Source organism: Elephas maximus, chromosome 21, assembly GCF_024166365.1.
Source record: "Elephas maximus indicus isolate mEleMax1 chromosome 21, mEleMax1 primary haplotype, whole genome shotgun sequence".
Classification (NCBI taxonomy): domain Eukaryota; kingdom Metazoa; phylum Chordata; class Mammalia; order Proboscidea; family Elephantidae; genus Elephas; species Elephas maximus.
This window is the reverse complement of record NC_064839.1, coordinates 68,445,626-68,460,377: the sequence shown is the minus strand read 5'-3', so window position 1 is coordinate 68,460,377 and position 14,752 is coordinate 68,445,626. Positions and strand designations below refer to the sequence as shown.

At 35.7% G+C, this 14,752-nt stretch overlaps 1 protein-coding gene across 1 annotated transcript in view; it reads right to left on the bottom strand.

Moving 5' to 3' along the window:
- Window positions 1–14,752, bottom strand: part of GALNTL6 (polypeptide N-acetylgalactosaminyltransferase like 6) — a 1,356,076-nt gene that overhangs the window by 773,042 nt on the left and 568,282 nt on the right. Inside the window, exon 5 of the mRNA XM_049864011.1 lies at window positions 5,801–5,967. Within this exon, the coding sequence (XP_049719968.1) occupies window positions 5,801–5,967 (167 nt within the window). The remainder of the gene's footprint in view (window positions 1–5,800; window positions 5,968–14,752) is intronic.

Sequence of the window (14,752 nt, the reverse complement as noted above, 5' to 3'; positions counted from 1 at the left end):
AAAAAAATGAGACAACGTGTTACTCTGAACATTTAGGCAAAGGTCAGGCTCAACGAGAATACGCAATCTCATTATTTTCTTCAGACAAATCCTTTTGTGGACGTAGACACTGACATCATAGAAGATTGAATTTTTAGCTTAAGAGGGGGAGAAACTCCAAAATGCTTTGTCTACTTAGTCAGATTCTCCTTAAAGTAGCTTCTGCCACCAATGGATAATACTCTTATTTTATGACCACGAAAAAGACTTTTTATGAGTTGATCCTATATTTTGTGACTTCCCTAACGTTTACTCTTGTAAGGTATAGGCTCATTTTCCTTTGACCTTGAGAGCACATTACTATTTTATGTTCATATTTATGACCACCTAAAAGTGCTGCTCCGTGTCCAGAGCCCCTTTCAACCACAAATGCTAAACTAATTGGCAAACACAACTGTTTTATTAAAACTGTCTATACATTTCCCATTACGCAGCGTGGAATTGGCCTCATCAGAAATCAGAATAGCTTTCTTTCAGGTTTTAGCAGATGACTCTACATTTCTAGGCAGAAAAGTATACAGTTGTATTTTAATACGTTTGATCGTTCCTGCAATTTATTAGCCTTTTACTTCAGATTATATTTTTATTTTTAAAATACAATTATCTTCACAATTAAAAATACGAATATTAAAGCTAAACTGTTCCAAGATGTATTCAGAGCCACTAGCTCTCAATAAATCTGAGACATAAAATTGCCTGTCTCATAGTCTAGTGGAGTGTCTGATGGAATACCGGCATTAAAGCGTTTTTGTTGACTGTCATCTCACACTCTTTATATGCATTTTAGTGTTAGTATTTTATAATATATAATGGAAATGCATTACCATTCTTCATCTATTTTATAACTTCACAGTGCTGATGTCTTCCAACTTCAAATAGTTAGAAAACTTATACTAACTGGTTTTTCTGCTTATGGAAACTTTCCTTAATGTAAGTTGCAAAATTATTTCAGTAAGATAGAACCTGAAATTCAAAGCTCCTACTTATCATTTGTGGAATGATTTAAAAATATTTTCAGTACCACAGAATATCTGTTTGGGCAACATCCGGCCACATACGCGTCCATGGTTCCATAAGCAAGAGTTCAAAAATCCTGATCAGAAAATGAGATGTAGTAGATGTAACTGGACATAGATGAAGCTACAGCTTCCCACACGGAACCTGTGCATCTCAGGTATAAAGGTACAGTGCATAAAAAAAATATATATAACCTATAATACCTATGTCTTGATAGTCATAATAAATGCCCAAGTTACCGCCTTATGAATGTACTGTATAGGACTTGCTATCGTCCCCAAGCTTCGAATGTCTGACTTATGTATAACCTGTAGTTACAAAACAATCCCCGTAAAGCCTATTATATTAAAAATTCGAGATACATACAATCGTCCATAACAAATGGGTGCTATTTTATGATGTCCATCAAAGCATTACTATTACTGTATTATTATGTTAAAGATGTTTTAGTGTATCTGGAAGTGTTTCTTTAATTTTCTTAAGCCTAGAAAGGTACAGTACATACTATAGACTGAGACAAACATTTGACTAGCTAACATTAGATATGGAATTGTACCTAACTGTTCCAACTTACATACAAGTTCAACTTAAAGGCAGATTTAGGAACAGAACCTGGTCATAATCCAGGGACTGCTTGTATATAATGTGGTGTTTGCCCAACGTCCAAAAGCACATAATATTCTATTTCACAGAACGTGTCACGGACTTTAAGCGACACATGACTGTATTTGAAAGATTTATAGGCACTTTCAGCTGGTAATATGGATCTTTATAGAAATTGCTTTACTGTTGACCTATTTTTTTCTATCTGAACTTGGCATGAGAATCAGCGAATGACTTCAGGCAAGATCAGTAAATGATTTCCAAGAACATGTTGGAAGGTACTTGTAAGACAAAGAAGAAACATTGATGGGGAAAGGGTAATGGTAGTTACCTGAAATTAAACTTAAAATGCTGTAAAATGACAGTTCGTAAGGCAGAGCATATATCTACAAATTTGTGAATATGTTATAATCTAAGATATGTAATAATAAGTGCTACCTAAAATAATGTGGAAGTAACGTAATAGAATTTCCATCCCAATCCTTCCTTTACATGCTCATTGATCCAATACTAACTACACACTAAAAATTCAAAATAAATAGCCATAATGTTTTCATAATAATACATATAAAAAACAGAATATTTTTGAAGTTATGCCATTTATGCAACCAACCTATTCACTGATGCTTCAACCTCAATTTTGAAAGACCAATAATTCCCTAAATAAATAAGCTTACACAGATAATATTTATATTAACAACAACATTCTCTGCCAGCGAGTCTCAAAACTTAATTTGTATGAAAAAATACCTAGAAATCTTGTTAAATTAAAGATTCTGATTCATCTGGACAGGGCCTGAGATTCTGCATTTCTAACAGGCTTCAGGTGCTGAAGCTGCTGGTCAGTGGACCACACGTTGGGTAGCAATCACCGGTACAGTTGCCAGGGAGTCAATTTTCACCCGTGGCGACCTTATGTGTGTCATAGTAGAACTGTGCTTCATAGGGTTTTCAATGACTGAGTTTTCAGTAGTAGATCACCAAGCCTTTCTTCCAAGGCATACAATGCTGGGTGGACTCAAACCACCAATATCTCGTTAGCAGCTGAGTGTGTTAACCATTTGCAGCACCCAGGGACTCCTGAGTAGCAACGGTCTCTGCTATTTTGACACTCTTTAAAAAGCTGAGGAAAATGGATAAATTTCTTTAAAGTTGCTAGCTTGCTGGGTTGGGAGGAAAGCTTCAAGTCTTTTCTTCTTTCTAACTAATACATGGAACATAGAAAGTTTTTGTAAAACTTAAGAACTTAACTGTCTACCTTTCCTGGCCAGGACATTTGAAACAAGTGGAGGCAAGAATGAATGAGTGTTTTTATGTGCATACCTCTGTGTGTGTGTGTGTTTGCATGCACTCTGGGGCAAGGTAGCACCACATTTGTACTAAAGAAAGTGTGTCAGCAACGCTCCTGTCATTACTCTCATTTTGAAATTACATTCATCTAAGCATTCGAAAGAGCCCCAGTGTTACCAAAAGACTTTACATGGCCTCTAGTCCACTTCCATTGTATCTGGAGATGACAATGACAACGATGACGATGATGATGATAGATAGCTGGATGGATGGATGGCTGGACGGATGGGTGGATGGATAGATTCTTATGGATTAGATTTGATTATATTATGTGTATTTCCTCAAAAATGTATAGAGACTCTTTACATCATAGTAGTTGGGGAGTATTTGGTGAGTAGAAAGCAGTAGTTGAGAGCTATGGCTCTCCAGGGCAGTGCAGTGCACAACCTACTCAACCATCCTTGATGGCTCTCTGTCAAACCACTCTATGTGGAGTCACCCATTTTGAGACAAAGAGAAGCTAATCTACCCAAAGTTATACAGTTAATGGTGGTGTTGGGATTCTGACCTGTGTTCATTACGTTAATTCTCGATATTACTGAGAATTCAGAAAGCAGGAGTGATGCTCCTTGTGTCCACCTAAACCCTAATATGCACAAGCTAATATTTACCAGACGGGATTTTGTAATCGAAAACAAGAGAGGAAGAAGAGCTTTTCTTGTTCTTGCTAGTTTTACAATTACATTGCATTATAAAAGATTATAGAAGTACTTTATCATTTTCTTCTTTCAAAGTTTACTTTTGCACATATTGCCAGGTTAAAAATAATACAAAGTAACATTCAATAATTTTTTTTTGAAGTTTAATGACTGTAAGATGACACTTCCAACTTGAAAGTTAGTCCATAGGAATAGAATATCTCAATGAAAGTTTTATTTAAGCATTACAATAATTTTTGAACTTAAAATTGTCAAATAGGAAAGTCAAAAACCACAAATACTATCCCACATAATTTTTTTTTTTTTTTTTAACTTCACTAACACTAACCACATTGACAGTCTTCTGGGACATGTTTACTTCCCAGCTGAGATTACATGCAGAAGGATAGCCCATCAAAGTCACTGCTCTAAAAAACATGACAGTGATTTGAAGCCAAGATAAATGTAGGTGCCACTATTTTTCTCCCTCTTTAAAGACCGTCAGTTGAAAAATACTTCTTGGATATATTCAGCAAAAAATGCTCTACTGGTCACATTTTTCTACTACCAAATGTTTCGTCCTATGTTATCCCCAGGCCAAAATTCTGCTGTGATAAATAGCTTATAAAGACAAAATTAATTACGTTGAAAATTATCCAAAGATGTGCTACTTTATTCCTTCTAGTACAAGTCAACCAAAAAAAAAATAAATAAATAATATTGTTTACTTGGTGGCTTGCTGCCCCACTTTTTATTCTCTCATTTTTTGACAGAAAAGTTTTAGCTTTACTAACACATTAAAGACCTCTTTTTGCCTGAGGTGATTGTGGCTACCGTTAGGTAAGAATCCTCAGTAAGAATCAAAAGAAAATGAATGTGCTATTAATTTTTTTTTTTAATTGCCAAAAATTTCAGTTTTACATACTGGGCTCATTTTAGGTAATGTTAATACTTGCCTATCTAATTAGAAAAGGCAAAAACCCTTCAAAATCAAAATCGAATTACCAAGTTGGTAGCTTTTTATTTTAATGGGATGGTTATTGAACAACCTCGTTTTAGCCGTATAAGCTCCACTACATATTACTATAAGGCAACCCCTGAATCAGTATTTAAAATGAAGACAAGAACTACGCAAAGAAACCCCAAAATTAACACACTAGGCATGTTTATTTTTAAAGAAGTTATGAATACCATGAAGAAAATGAAGTTTTTGCTGCAAATGGAACTTCCACAATTTCAATTAACCCCTATGATCTCAAGATGTAGTCTCTTTTGATGCATAAGAATAATACGCAATCAAATTATGTTGCTGCCATTCTTTCTTGCAGATATACCACAGAACTAAGCACTGCTCCTTCATGCAGTAAAATATAAGGTAGAAAATGATATTCTCAAATAGATGGATATCATTAGAGGAAGTCCTCTCCTCTCTACTTGCACCAGCTAAGAGAGAAAGACTTTCCTTTCCTTGATGCATTAACAACTCCCATAGTTAGACCAAATATGACTTGTGAAATTTTCTGTAATTTTATCCCTGAGTCTTATGCACCAAATCATATTTTTATCAGATTGGTAAAAAACTAAAACTTCTGTCAAATTTTGTAATATACTGTTCCACCAGATTTTTTTTATTGTTCAGATATGATAAAATACCAAGAATCACCAAGTAAAATTATATACTTGTGTTCTTTATAATTTCTAATATTATGAAGTATACGAACACACCCTGGAGAAGGTAACGTACTGGTAAATAAGACAGTGGATATTTTTCAGGAACAGACACAGATTTTATAGTACTATTTGAATATTTCACCATTCATATGTACTTGCAGTCATATTATTTGCAGTGTTTCTCATGAAGCCAAAAACAGAATTTGAGGCATTTTGCCCAAACCTGTCTAATTTGAAACGGACACGTAATATAAACTTCTAATAGTTTCTCACATTACACTGATAATTGGCCCTTCAGTTTCCCTTGAATTTGGCCAGCATTTCAAAAATCAAAACATAGACAACATTTCATAACTGTCTTTCAGATGAAATCAGAAGGAAACCATCACAATAGGCTTCTGCCTTTTCTTTTCTTTTTTAAGGCCTGAGCGATTACGTGGACAATAACAGAATCAGATAAAATGTTATTAACTGGCTCTTACCTCTATCACTGAAGTCATCTACTAGAATGATTTCCGCTATCAGACTCTCTGGGGTCCGGTTAATTATGCTGTGTATGGTCCGCAGGAGTGAGGTCCAACCTTCATTATGAAATGGGATAATGATACTGGTGTTTGGCAGCCTTTCCAGATACATCTTGTGCTTGCAGCTGAAGATGATAAAGGGAGAAAACAGCTGTGTCAAATGCAAAACGTTAGTACATCACATACTGCTATTCATTCACTATGTTATCAGACAACTGTGAAAACAGGGCCTTGTCTAATATTTCCCAAACAGATTTATATCATAATGGTTACTCTGCTCATTCACAGAATTCCTTAATGATCCCTTTTAACACTCACTCTAAACAAAGGATTATTTCATCTTATTTTTTATCAGAAGCAAGTTAAGACATTCACTGAAATGTATATTTTCTCTATTCATATCCAGTATAAGTAGGTTAAATTATATGACTTAAAATTATTCTTGTTGAGAACATAAATGAAGTTTAAATGGATCTTCTGAACAACTTTGGAAATTTAGTCACTTTTAGTTGTGAAGTGTTTCAGTGATTGGCTAGTATTTAAAACTCTGGGATGTGGGGGAAAGTCTTACACTAGAAAGAAATAAAGATTTCATCCTAAATAACCCTATGCTGAATGCAACCACTTAGCAAGATTATATTAAGATTCAAACCAAAACTTTATCACATTTCTTCTGGGAACTATCAAAAGAAATCTTACATTGCTTTTTTTATTGTAAAATAATCTGAGAATCCAAAAGGAACTAGGCATTAATTTTTGTATAATTAAAAGCAATTTACTACACAAATTGCCCTTTTGCATATATATTTTTTTTTTTTTCAATTCCTTTATAAGCAGCATAAGGACAGGGACCCAGTCTCACATCTCACTGAATGCCTAGCTCTGCATCCGCAGGTCATAGTTGCCCAAGGCCTAATGAGGGTGATGAATTCATTTCAGTTTGTGAAAGATGTGAGTTACTTCAAAATTAAAATTGATCAAAGTTCCAAACAATTTTCAAATTCAGTGATTTTCTTGGGCTGGATAGCTGGAAAACAAAACAAAAGAATTTGGAAATCTGGAAATAGAGGCAGAGAGCCCTAGGGCAGGAGCATCTGATATTTCATCTTCTGCCAGGACTCTGACCACACTTCAGTCTGGATGAGAAAACAAACCTAATTGTAATTTTGAATTACACATAGGTTCTACCCAGACATTGGAAATTTTACCAGAATATTTGAAATACTACTTAATATATATATATATATATATATTTTGCAACCACTTGTTTCAATACTTACATTTACTGACTTCATTAGGATAAGTAAGAATCCAACCATATTAAATATTGTTGATATAAAACAAGACATGTTACCTTACAGTTTGGGGCAACAAATATGACATATTCTAATTAAAGCCAATAAGTTTTAACTGTTCTGAAGGATGAAATAAAATTAAATATTTTAGATCAATAATTTAAAGATACAAATACAAGCACTTCCTTTATAACCTGTCCCTCTATTATCACTTTTTAATCTCATAATTCATTGCTCTTGTTAGAGTTCAGCTTAAAAATGCCTCTCTTAATGGAAAACCAGAATTAGACAATGTCCTTGGTTGTTGTTAGTTTCCATCAAGTTGGATCCGACTCACAGTGACCTAATGTGTATCAGAAGGAAACGTTGCCCACTTCTATGCCATCTTCATAACGTTTGGTATGTTTGAGCCATTGTTGCATCCACCATGTCATTCCATCTCATGGAGGGTTTCTCTCATTTTCACTGATCCCCTTCTTTACCAACCACAATGCTCTTTTCTAGCAACTGGTCTTTCCTGATGACATGTCCAAAGTAAGCAAGATGAAGTTTCATCATCCTTGTTTCTAAAGGGCAGCCTGGCTGTAGTGTACTTTCTGCAAGATGGATTTGTTTGCTCTTCTGGCAGTCCATGCTATATTCAATATTCTTCACCAATGCCACAATTCAATTGCCTCAATTCTGCTTTGATCTTCCTTTTTCATTGTGCAGCTTTCAATGCATATGAAGTGAGAAGACCATGACTTGGGTCAGCACAGTATAGTAGTCAAAGTGATATCTTTGCTTTTTAACACTTTAAAGACAGCATATTTTCCCAATGCAATATTTTGTTTGATTTCTTGATTGCAGCTTCCATGGGCATTGATTGTCGATCCAAGTAGAATGAACAACTCTAATTTTCTGACAACTTCATTCTCTTCACCATTTATCATGATGTTGTATATTAGTCCATTTGTGAGAATTTTCTTTTTCTTTATACGTATACAAATATACATATTATGTGACACTGTAGAGTAGAACTGCCCCCATAGTGTTTCCAAGGAGCAGCTGGGGGATTTGAACCATCAACCTTTTGATTAGCAGCCATAGCTCTTAACCACTGTGCCAGCAGGGCTCCATATTTCTTTATACATAAAGAACATAAAAATCACAATTTATTAGTACACATAAATATTATTGATTATTTTAAACAATATCAAACAAGTAGATTTTGATGTTTTCAAATAAAATTTTAAAAAATTGGAAAAATCATCAAATGATACTTTGAAATGGGCATAAAAATGTTGAAAAAACCCCAAAATACACTTTCAGATGATGTACAATAACCAAAATTATAACATTAAACAGATCTGTCAGTGATTTCCAAAGGAATGTGGGGATACACATGCTTTCACATATAATAATGACACAGATTGGGAGAAAAATGTTAATGTGATTCAACACACCTGGTCATGATTATGTAGGACCAGTCATTCTTTTGAGCAAAGCCAAGAGTACAAGAAAATTGCATTTTCATATATCTGTATTCAGGATAACTTCATCCACTTGTGCAAACCATCATAGCTAACAGTGTTCTGGGAATGTAACTGATATTACCAAGTAGGAAAATTATTTTTTAAACATTAAAATGAGGCATTGTGTATATATCACTTGATTGTTATTTAAACAAGAATTACATTCAGAGGGGGAGGAGCCAAGATGGCAGCCTAGTCAGACACACCATGCCATCCCTCTACAGCAAACACCCAAGACACCAAGGGAAACAAATGCAGATGACAATTCTGGAAACCCTGAACATCAAAATGAAAGATAAAAAATTGAATTGAACACCAATTGGAAGAAGAAATTCAGTGAATGAAGAGTGCTACAGAGTGGAGGTGCCCTGCCAGGGGCCCCAGTACAGGGTGGACATCTTGAGACAAAGTCAGTAGTGACCCTGGGTGAGGAGCACAGGAAGACAACTTCACAGAACTCCCAATAAGAGACAGAAACTGTGTAGACACACCTGAAGTGAAGCAAGGTGAGCAGAACAGGACCTGGATCTATGGCTCCAGAGATCCCGAAATCCACAGAGTAGTGAGGGAGTTAGGATCCAGAGCACCAATGGCAGTTCCTGGCCATTAGGATGGGTGGCACGCACAAAGTAATAGATCCATGGAATGTCAGAGGGTAGTCCACTACCCAACTGGAATCTGAGCAGCCCTCTTGCCCTAGCACTTGGTTGGAGCCAGGTCCCCTCTGCTGGCTACAGCCAATGGGAAGTGCACAGATACCCACATCTGATGACCAGAAAAGCACACTCCCTATCCCCCCACCCTCCTGATCGTTAGAAGTGGAAAACCCCATACCCCTGTCACTGCCCACCCAGGGACCATAATAGGAGCCACCCCATTCTCCCCCACCCAGCCCCACTCACCATCCCCTCTTCCAGCTGACAAACAGTAGTAAATGTGCTCCCAAGCTCTCACTCACCCTCTACACACCCTCACCTGCTGACCCAGTGAGCAGAGGAGAGCATGCTCCCATACCCCTTTCACCTGCCACCCACCTCTGTCAGCCAACCTGGGCAGAGGCAGAGAGCACATTCTCAGCCGCCTACCTGGTGAGTAGAGAAAAGTGCATTCTCACGCCTCTGCTCTACTGTCACTCACTCCCACCCACTGAAAGGGCAAATGGAGGAGAATGCACTCTCACGCTCTGGCTCAACCACCACACCCACCTCACCAATTTCCCTGCTCATTCAATGAGGGCCATCACCTGCTTCTGTACCACTGGACTCACAACAGGTGATGGACAACGTCCACCCAGCCTACCCTCAGCTGCCCCACAGGACCAGTGAACAGACACCCGTATTCACATTGTCAGTCACTGACCCGCCCAACTGGAGACGGGTGTGAGCACTTCTGTGCCACCAGGCTAGCAACCAGCAGAACAAACCCTCCCTGCCTGCCCAGCTATATTGAAACAAAACATAACAAAAAATCATGATGAAGCAAACAAGCATACAATCAATCAATAAATAAAATAATACCTTAATACCTAGGAGAGAACAGAAAATATCAAATCATATAAAGAAGCAGGACAAGATGGCTCAAGCAAAGTGACCACAATAAAGAGGCAAAAAATTCTTCCTGAGGAAGAAGTGGTAATGGAACCACCTGAAAAGGAATTCAAAAGACTCATCTATATGGTCCTCAAAGAGATCAGGAAAATACAGACAAATCCAAGGGAAATACAGAAACCCTAGAATAATTCAGGAAAACAATACAAGAACAAAATGACAAAAATAAATAGACAATTAGAAACCATATAAAAAGAGCAACTAGACATCCAGAAGATTAACAATAAAATATCAGAAATGGATAATTCATTGGAAGGACATAGAGGTAAAATTGAATCAATGGAAGAAAGAACAGCAAAGTAGAGGACAAATTTCTTGATACTAATTTGTTTGAGAGCAATCAGAAAAAAAAGAAAGCCTAAGAGTTATATGGGACACTTCAGAGGCATAATTTACGTGTGATTAGAATTCCATTACAGGAGGGGACAAAAAAAAAAAAGGCATAAAAAATATTTTTGACTATTTTCTGGCAGAAAACTTCCCTAATGTCATGAAAGACAAGAAAATATCCATCCAAGAAGCTCAAAGAACCCATACAAGACAGACTCCAAAAGAAAGTCACCAAGACATATCATAATCAAACTTTCCAAAACAGAAGACAAAGAAAGAATTTTGAGAGCAGTTTGGGGAAAATGCTATATCATCCACAAATGGGCACCAATAAAACTAAACTCCAATTTCTCAGCAGAAACCATGCAGGCAAGAAGGTAATAGAATGACATATACAAAACCCTGAAAGAAAAAAATTGCCAACCAAGAATCATATATTCAGCAAATCTATCTCTCAGCTATGATGGCAAAACTAGGACATTCCCAGACAAACAGAAATTAAGGGAATTTGTGAAATCCAGACCAACCTTACAAGAAATAGGAAAGGAAGTCCTTTGGACAGAGATCCAATGACATCAGTCAACAACCTGAGATTAAAAAACTTGACAGCATCACCCAGATATCAACCCAGATAAAGAATTCTCAAAAGTAAAATAAAGCTATGAAACTGAAAACTGGGAACCAGAGACGCCAATTTGTAAATGACGACAACTTCTAAACAGAAAGGGGAATAAATGGTGTACTTACAGAATTTCCATATGGAGACGACGTCAAGGCAATGTAAAGAAGTAACAGATTGTTTCAAGCTTAGGAAAATAAAGGTAAATTTCAGAGTAACCACAAAGAAAATTAATAAACTTACTCATCAAAATAAAAAAGAACATTATAAAAACTCAGTAAACATAAAATCAACAATAACAAAGGAAATCAAAATTCATAAACAAAAAGAACTCAGCAGAGAAAATTAAGCAAAACAAAGCCTCAACTCCAAAAAAAAAGCATAACAAAATAACAGTAGTAAATTCATGCCTATTGATAATCACGCTGAATATAAATGGTTCAAATGCACCAGTCAAGAGATGGGGAGTGGCAAACTGATAAAATAAAATAAAATAAAATAAAATAAAAAAGGCCTATCAATATTTTGCCTACAAGAGATGAACTTTTTTTTTTTTTACAAGGACATAAATAGGTTAAAAATCAAAGGATGGCAAAAATATATACTAAGCTAACAGCAACCCAAAAAGCAAGAGTGGCAATATTAATCTCTGATAATATAGGCTTTAAGTCAAAATCCATCATAAGAGAAAAGGAATAGCATTATATAATGATTAAGGAGTCAATCCACCAAGACGATACTATCACAATAAAAATTTATTTACCCAATGACACAACTTCAAAATACATAAAACAAACTCTAACAGTACTGTGAAAAGAAGTAGACTGTTCCACAATAATAGTAGGAGACATTAACGCAACACTTTCGATGAAGAACAGAGCAAATAGAAAAAAACCTCAGCGAAGATACAGGAGATCTAAATAACACAATCAAACAACTTGAACTCACATACATATACAGAACACTGTACCCAACAGCAGCACAAAACGCATTCTTCTCTAACCAGCATGGATCATTCTCAAGAATAGAACATATTTGAGGTCACAAAGCAAGCCTCAATAAATTCAAAAACATCTAAAGAAAACAAAACACCTTCTCTGATCACACCACTATGAAACTAGAAATCAATAACAGGAAGAACAAAGAAAATAAATAGAACACACAGGAACTGAGTAACACCTTGGTTAAAAACCAGTGGGTAATAGAAGAATTTAAAAATGAAATTAAAAAAATTCCTAAAGTCAAATGAGAATGAAAACACAACATACCAAAACCTTTGGGACACAGCAAAGGCAGTGCTCAGAGAAGAATTTATAGCAATAAATACACACATCAAAAATGAAGAGCAGACCAAAATCAATAGCTTACCCTATACAACTCAAACAAATAGAAAAAGAACAGCAAAAGAAGCCCACAGTCACTAGAAAGAAGGAAATAATAAAGATCAGGGCAAAAATAAATGATTCAGAAAACAGAAAAACAGTAGAATCAACAAGACTATCAGTTGGTTCTTTGAGAGGATAAATAAAATTGACAAACCACTGGCCAAATCAACAAAGGAAAAGAATGAAAAGCTGCCAATTGTCAACATAAGAAATGAGATGGGTGATAGTACAACAGAACCAACTGAGATAAAGAGGATTATAAGAAAATATTATGAAGATTAACACTCTAACCAATTTGAAAACCTAGAAGAAATGGACAAATTTCTAGAAACACACTACCTACCTGAACTAACACAAACAGGTAGAAAATTTGAGTAGATCCATAATAAAAGCAGAAATTGAAGAGAAAAACAAAAACAAAAACTACCCCCCCCAAAAAAACCCTGACAGAGGCAATTTTACTGAAGAATTCTACCAAACATTCAGAGAACAGTTGACCCAATTTCTACTCAAACTATTCCAGAACATAGAAACAGAAGAAATGCTCCCTAATTTGTTATATGAAGCCAACACAACCCTGATACCAAAGCCAGGCAAAGACACCACTGAAAAGAAAAATTACAGACCTATATTTCTCATGAATACAAAAGCAAAAATTCTAAACAAACTCCTAGCCAATAGAGTCAATAACATATCAAAAAAATAATACATCATGATCTAGCAGAATTCATACCAGAGATTCAAGGATGGTTCAACATTAGAAGATCAATTTAATTGACCACATAAATAAAACAAAGGAAAAGAATCATATGATCATCTTAATCTATGCAGAAATAGCATTTGATAAAATTCAACACCCTTTCCTGATAAAAACTGTCAGCAAAATAGGAATAGAAAGGAAAATCCTTAAAATAATTAAGGGTATATATACAGAACCAACAGCCAATATTATTCTCAATGAAGAGAAACTGAAAGTATTTCCACTGAGAATGGGATCCATAAAAGGAAGCCCTTTATCATTACTCTTATTCAATATTGTACTAGACTTGCTGCTACAGCAATAAGGCAAGAAAGGAAAATATAGGGCATGCAGATAGATAAGGAAGAAGTAAAACTATCCCTATTCACAGGTGGCATGATCCTATACGTAGAAAACCCCAGAGTTTCCACGAGAAAGTTACTGGAACTAATAGAAGGGTTCAGCAAAGTGGCAAGGTACAAAATCAATGTACAAAAATCAGATGGATTCCTCTCACCAACAAAGAGACCTCCAAAAAAGGAAATCGGGGAGACAATAACATTTACAGGAGATCACAAAAGGATAAAATGCCTAGGAATAAATTGAACTGGGGACATAAAAGATTTCTACAAAGCAAACTACAAAAAATTACTGCAAGAAACCAAAAGAGACCTACATAAATGGAAAAACATACCATACTCATAGATAGGAGGACTAACATTATGAAAATATCAATACTACACAAAGCAATCTATAGATATAATGCAGTTCCAATCCAAATTCCAACAGCTTTCTCTAGTAAATGGGGAAGCTAATCTCCAACTTTATATAGAAAGGAAAAAGGCTTCAGAAAGCTAAATCATTATTGAAAAGAAGAACAAAGTAAGAGACCTCAAACTTCCTGATCTCAGAACCCACTACACAGCCATGGTAGTCAATAACAGCCTAGTACTAGTACAATGCAGACACAAATTCAAATGGAACAGAATTGAAAATCCAGAAATAAATCCATTCAGCTATGGGCAGCTAATTTTCCACAAAGGAATGGAGCCCATAAAAGGGGAAGAGATAGCCTCTTTAACAAATGGTGCTGGCAAAACTCGATATCCATTTGCAGAAAAATGAAACAGGAGGCATACCTCTTACTATACACAAAAAATAACTCAAAATGGACAAAAGACCTAAAGGTTAAGCCTAAAACAATAAAGTTTATGGCAGAAAACATATGGACAATGCTAAGGGCTCTAATTTGTGGCATAAATAGATGCACAGACAGAAGACAAACTAGATAGCACGGACCTCCTAAGAACTAAATACTATGCGCAACTAAACCTCCTAAAAACTAAATACTATGAGTCGGAAACGACTCAATGGCACTGTTTTTTTTTTTTTTTATGCTCAACAAAAGAATTCACCAAAAG